Source organism: Camelus bactrianus, chromosome 25 (genome assembly GCF_048773025.1).
Source record: "Camelus bactrianus isolate YW-2024 breed Bactrian camel chromosome 25, ASM4877302v1, whole genome shotgun sequence".
Taxonomy (NCBI): Eukaryota; Metazoa; Chordata; class Mammalia; order Artiodactyla; family Camelidae; genus Camelus; species Camelus bactrianus.
The window spans coordinates 5,678,539-5,684,796 of record NC_133563.1 but is presented as its reverse complement, the minus strand read 5'-3'; the positions used below and the strand labels follow the sequence as shown (position 1 = coordinate 5,684,796).

The window sequence follows — 6,258 nt, the reverse complement described above, 5'->3', positions numbered from 1 at the left end:
GACTGAATTGTCCCTCCACCTCCAAATTCACATGTTGAAACCCTAACCCCCAATGTAATGCTATTTGGCTAGGGCCTTTGGGAGATAATTTAGGTTTAGATGAAGTCAAAAGGTTGAGACTTTCATGATATTAGTGTCCTTATAAGGGACAAAAAAGAGCGTGCTCTCTCCCTGCCATATGAGGACATAGTAAGAAGACAGCCCTCTACAAGCCACATGAAAAGAGCTCTCAACTGAAACTGACCATGCTGGTATCTTGATCTCATGCTTCTAACCTCCACAACCGTGAGGTAATCAATTTCAGGTTTTTAAGCTACCCAGCTCTATGGTATTTTGTCATGGCAGCCTGAGCTGACCAAGACAGTAGTGCTGATAGAAGTTCATCAGTAACTGAGTGAGCCATCAGTCATCCTAACTCCAATTGTTTTCAGTCCCTAGGTATTTACCCCCCACCCAACTTTCAAATCTCTAATATATCTGGAGCTTATTTTAGTGAAAGGGGTAGAGAGAGGGTCGGACTTGCCCCCTTTCCACCCTGCCCCATGCCTACTAATTAACCAATTATTTTGTTCTGCATCCTTTAGTAATAATTTTTCTCCCTCGACAATTTGTGATACGGCTGCCCCCAGTTTTTCGTACCTTAGATTTAACATGTTGGGACTGAGACCTTAAAAGTGTACTTGCTTTTATCTTAAAATTGCATTCAAATTCTGCTATGTATATTAGATTTAATAGTAAACTTTTTTTTCCTCAACTAACCACTAAAATACTTGATGTAGAACTTCACCTAGAGAAATTGAAGGTCATAGAGGGTTGGTGTCTCCGGGATTAGCGGTGTAGCATATGGCCCTAGAATTAAGGAGTGCCAAAGTTTAATCTGAGTCCTTCAGATTCTGGAAGATGAATCTGAATTTCTCCTAGCTTATGTGCCCTTGGACAATTTATGCAACCTTTCTGAACCTCGGTTTCCTTTTCTCTACAGTGGTATAATCATAGTAGCATTCATTTTACAGATTCGTAATTAAATGAAAATATGCCCACAAAACGCTTAGCGTGTTGTTTGGCACAAAGGGCACAATAAATACTGCCGAACTCTCAGAGCTCGTCAATAACAGAACACAAGGCTAAAGACCTGACGTCCTAATTCCTTGCCTAGTATCTTTCCCATTATGTCACAAGGAATGCGTCTTGCAACTGAGCGGGATTCCAAGCCCACCGGATTAGTACAGCCCTGACGGACAGGCGCGCTCGGCAGGTGCCGAACGTCGGCAGCCAGAACTGCGCCTGCGCGAGCGTCCCCCTTCGCCCCGCGACGTGACGTGAAGCGCCTGCGCTCTGCGCCCTGCGCGTCCTCTAGGACTTACCCAGCAGGCAACGCTTCTGTCTTGGGTCAAAATGGCGGGCAGGCCTGCCGGTAAGTGAGCGGCGTCCCGGTCGGCGGGCATCGCCGCCCTCAACCATTTATTCTGGCAGCAACTTGCTCCTCTTCCTCTGCTTTTTCTAAGTGGCCAGGTTTGCGGCGTAAGGGAAGGCGGCGGCTCCGGCCGGCCTAAAGGACGTCCTGGCCCCACGTCCTTGCTGTCTCCTGGCCGGGCTCCCCCGGAGGGTTGGGATGAGACCTGCGGGTGGTGAAGGTGCCCGCGGTGGCTCCCACAGCCCTGGCGTTCGGGCAGCGCGTGCTGCGCAGTCCTTCCCCTCGGCCTTAGAATTCTGAGTTCAAGGGCATCAGGAGACGGTTAGTGGCTGACCCAACCCAAGTGAACTGAGTGCTCGCTGTGAGCCAAGCGCTGTCATGTGCGTTGTCAGTTCGATGCATTTTCCTGCCCGCGCGACAAGGACGGTATTAGTTTCCCTTTTACGCTGATAAGATAACTGAGGCAAAGTGACCGGAAGAAATAGGATTGGAAACCTCACTCCATCCCTCGCGCTTCTCCTACTGGGAATTAGAGCAAGGGTTACGGCAAAGCTTCAGGTTAACCTTGGCTGATCTGGAACGTCAGCTTGATCTGTGCATTTGGAGAAATTTGTATTCATTGTAGGCATTAGAACAAACGTATTTGTCATGGAATAGGATGCAGAAATTGCCGGAATATTTAAAACAACGTGAACATCAAATACGGTTTTCCGATTTTTTTTTTTTTGCCAATCCCTGCCCTCTGGCGGTATAAATTGAAATAGCTTTTTTAAAACGTTGGTCCCTTTTCTCTCTGCCCGCAGAGCAATTGTGAAGCTATCAGGAAACGTCAGCTTGCCAGAAAAATTCGTTAACCTAAATGACATTGAGCCTTTTGTGGGTGGGAGAAACATTTAAGAAAACATTATTTCATTAACTTGACAAATATTGACGGCATTCTGCTTCTGTGCTGTGTTTGGAAAGCAGATAGGCCTGGCCTCAACCCTAACTGCCTCTAATCTCGGGTGGGATAACTGAGTAAGCCTTATTCCTCTTCTGCAACGACAGACGAGTTGTAAATAACCCGAGCTAATGAGGGTAAAGCAAATAGGATAGTGCCTGATGCACAGTAAGTTCAGTGAATGTTAATCATCACCATCACTGATAAATATGTTTACAAATAAGTTGTCTCCTGCAAGTATGTTTATAGATTGTTGACTGTTAGTTATTTTTCTAAAAGCAGTGTTACACATGGTGCTTAATTTCCAGGGAGATTTACCAAAGCCCTGTAATCTGTGATGTGCTAAAGAGCAGGGGACGAGGAGAGATTGGAGTAAAAGGAAAATTTGCTTTCCTTCCTTGGTAAGGGGCTAGACCTAAGACAAAGTTTTAACGGAAATTTGAACTTGGCATACCTCCCCTTCTATACCATAGCTCTTCTATAAACATCAGGCACTATGATGTTGCCCTTAGTACCTACCGGGTAACCCATTAGGCTCAGTCCTGTTCCCCAAAGAGTTTTAACGGTACATATTTCTCCTTGTTCATTCCCTTGGTGTAAAGTTAGCTGCTTGGGAGAAGGAAAATGGGCTTCTTTTACTAGTCCATATTGATATTAAATGACAAAATCCTAGAAATACATGTATTTCTAAAGAGAGTAACCAAGTGAAATAAAGGTAATGTAGAATAAAAATTTGGGGGGTGGGATTAGGGGTCATTTAGACCTACCTGCATATTATGAAATCTCACCTGTTCATAAAACTCCAACTCCCTTGAAAAGTTTAGTTTTTCCTGTAATCTATTTCTGAAACAACAAATGATGGAGAAGTTCCTAGTTTCTTTTCCACCCACCCCTTCAATTTAGATGATAGCGGAGGGACATAAAGGAATAGGGTGCTTGACTTTGAGAAGTGAGGGTGGCAGTACATTTGGCCTTCCGTGTCCCCAGTTCCACATTCGTGGATTAAGCCAACCTCCTGATCGAAAATCTTTGGGAAAAAAAATTCCAGAAAATTTGAAAAAGCAAAAACTTGAATTTGCTGCTCTTGGGCAACTATTTACCTAGCATTTACTTTGTATTTACAACTATTTACATTGTATTAAGTATTATAAGTAATGTAGAGATGATTTAAAGTATACTGGAATGAGGGAAGGGCATAGATCAAGTGGCAGAGCGAATGCTCAGCACCCAAGAGGTCACGGGTTCAATCCGCAGTACCTCCTCCAAGTGGAAATCAATGAAGAAGCCTAATTACCTCCCCCTCATAACACAAACAATACAAGCTAAAGTATACTGGAAGATGTGCTTAGGTTATATGCAGATACTTCACTATTTTACGTAAGGGACTTGAGCATCTCAGATTTTGGTATCTGAGGAGGGTCCTGGAATTAATATCCAGTGGACATCGAGGGACTGTAATTGTACCTATGATCTTTTGTATATTTGATGTTTCAGTTTACCCTTTTTCCCCATGACTTACTGCCTGATTTTTTACCTGCAGTCACTTTTGTTCATAGATAAAGTAAGCAATTTTTATCTACAGTATATACAGTATATCCTTTTAAAAGAAACTCCTTCCTGTGTTTGTGTTCTCTGATTGCTTCCACACAATAAGTGAATTGTTAGCAGCTAACAATGTGACAATATCAGTTGCAGCATCAAGCCGGTGGCTGGACGGTATTCGAAAATGGTATTACAGTGCTGCCGGGTTTAATAAGCTGGGTGAGTATCTGTGTTTTCTTCTGTTTTTCAAGTGTTAAAAATGTCTGACGTCGTTGCAATTATTTGATGCCTGAACTTTTTTTTAGAACTGTGTACTTGGCCATGAATGTCATCTTGTGTAATTGAAGCCTTATGGAAGCATCACTGAATGTTATTGATTTCCTTAGTACACTATCCTTTTAAGATTCTTTAATACCTTGATGTCAGAATTAAAGTATAAGAAAGTAGGGATGTGGTTTATTGATACGTATTTAAAAACAAGGTAGACATTTTAACTTTTTAAAATTACTGTAGATAAAATTGGTAAAAGTAGATTTTAAAAGGCTCATATTGTTTCCATAGTACCATTTAAGAAATAACCCATTACTGTATATGAAGTGCACTGAGTTTCCATCATACTTAACTGTTTATTTTTCACCCAAGTTAATGACTTAAGTTATAACTCATAAAAATGTTTCACTCATTTTTTAAAAAATTCCCTAATTTGAAATGAATATTTAGTCTAACTCTCTTGTTTTCTATCATAGGCTTAATGCGAGATGATACAATATATGAGAATGACGATGTAAAAGAGGCCATAAGAAGGCTTCCTGAGCACCTTTATAACGAGAGGGTGTTTCGCATTAAGAGAGCACTGGACCTGTCCATGAGGCAGCAGATCTTGCCTAAAGAGCAGTGGACGAAATATGAGGAGGTAGAAGAAGAGCTTTTATGTATCTGATAATGTTGGCCGTTAAGGATTGAGCATTAGAAACAGAAGCACATTCATTTGTATAGTACTTTAGTGTTCTTAAAGTTGTGTCAAACAAATCATATCCTTATGACAGTCTGGTGAGGTTAGTAGAGCAAATGTTAGCTCCGTATTTCAGACATAAACACACTGAGACGTAGAGGTAATGTGACTTCCCATATCGCTAAGCGGGTCTCTGATACAGAGATCAGGACTGGAATGCAGGTCTTCTGCCTCCCAGGTGGTGGTCTCCCTCTGCAGTCTGCTTTCTGCTCAGATAAAAAAAAAATGGTGGTGCTCATGGGATCAGCCCGTTGAGCGGCCTTCTGGCTCCCAGAAGGACTCTGAAGCAAACTCTCACCCTTGGAGCTGCGTTGAAATCAGGCCAAACCTTTAGGCTCTCATTCCTTTTTCTTCTCCGACAGACTTTCCTCTAATAACCTGTCAAGGCAGCTTGTGACAATATCTTTGTAAGTTTTTACATTTTAGGAAAGCAGACAGTTTTTAGTCTGCTTGAAAATATATTTTCTTAAGTTGGAAATTAATTTTGATGGATTTCTTCTGTTTAAGACTTAATGAGTATTTGCAATATATGAGTATGTGATGGTGGCATATAATACATTTTTTAATTTATTCTTTAGGATAAATTCTACCTTGAACCATATCTGAAAGAGGTTATTCGGGAAAGAAAAGAGAAAGAAGAATGGGCAAAGAAATAATCATGTAGTTGAAATCTGCAGATGCCGCTGTCCTCAAAATATTTTTATGAAGTTGGTTAAACCTGAAATGTACAACGTAGAACTTTCTGGGCTATAAATGTATTACTTTAAATAAATATCTATTATAATTATTGTTGGAGTTTTGGAATTCTAAACCTTATTCCGAGTAACTACTGAATTTACATATCTGTGACAGTTCTTTCCAAACTTCTAAAATATTTTTCAGTTAGTGGTTAACTGCCTCCTGGAGCTCAGAGGAGCCACTTGAATCTGTTTTCTTCACTGGTTGGATAACTTTTTAATTTACTGAAGTAAATCACATCCTTCCAAGTAGAACAGTCCCATTTGTATTGTCTTTGTAGGTTAGCAAGACACTTAGAAGGGCCTCCCTTACAGGGATGGATGGAGTAAGAAATCAGTGGCTGTTTGACCCGAAGCAAACTGCACAAGCAGACTGGCTCTCAGACTTTAAAAGTTACTCAGTGAAAGAGAGGACTCACCCCCTAGGTTGCCAGGATTGGAAGACAGCCTTTTCCAACCACTACTCTCCAAGTATAATTGATTTTACATCCTATCTTTTAAAAAAAATTATGCAACCCCTGTATGCATCTGTATAAATTATATATATATATATACATGCACCTGTATTAATATGTGTATTAGAAAACAAAAAATAGGCCTTAGAAAAATAAAC

The 6,258-nt window shown here is 41.0% G+C and overlaps 1 protein-coding gene across 1 annotated transcript; it reads left to right on the top strand.

Annotated features, from left to right (window-relative positions):
- Positions 1-1,327: 1,327 nt before the first annotated feature.
- UQCRB (ubiquinol-cytochrome c reductase binding protein) lies at positions 1,328-5,696 on the top strand. Its single transcript, XM_010968019.3, has 4 exons — positions 1,328-1,414; positions 4,044-4,115; positions 4,643-4,809; positions 5,487-5,696. The coding sequence occupies exons 1-4, from the start codon at positions 1,396-1,398 to the stop codon at positions 5,562-5,564; spliced, it is 336 nt and encodes a 111-aa protein (XP_010966321.1). The 5' UTR covers positions 1,328-1,395; the 3' UTR covers positions 5,565-5,696.
- The last annotated feature ends 562 nt before the right edge of the window (positions 5,697-6,258 follow it).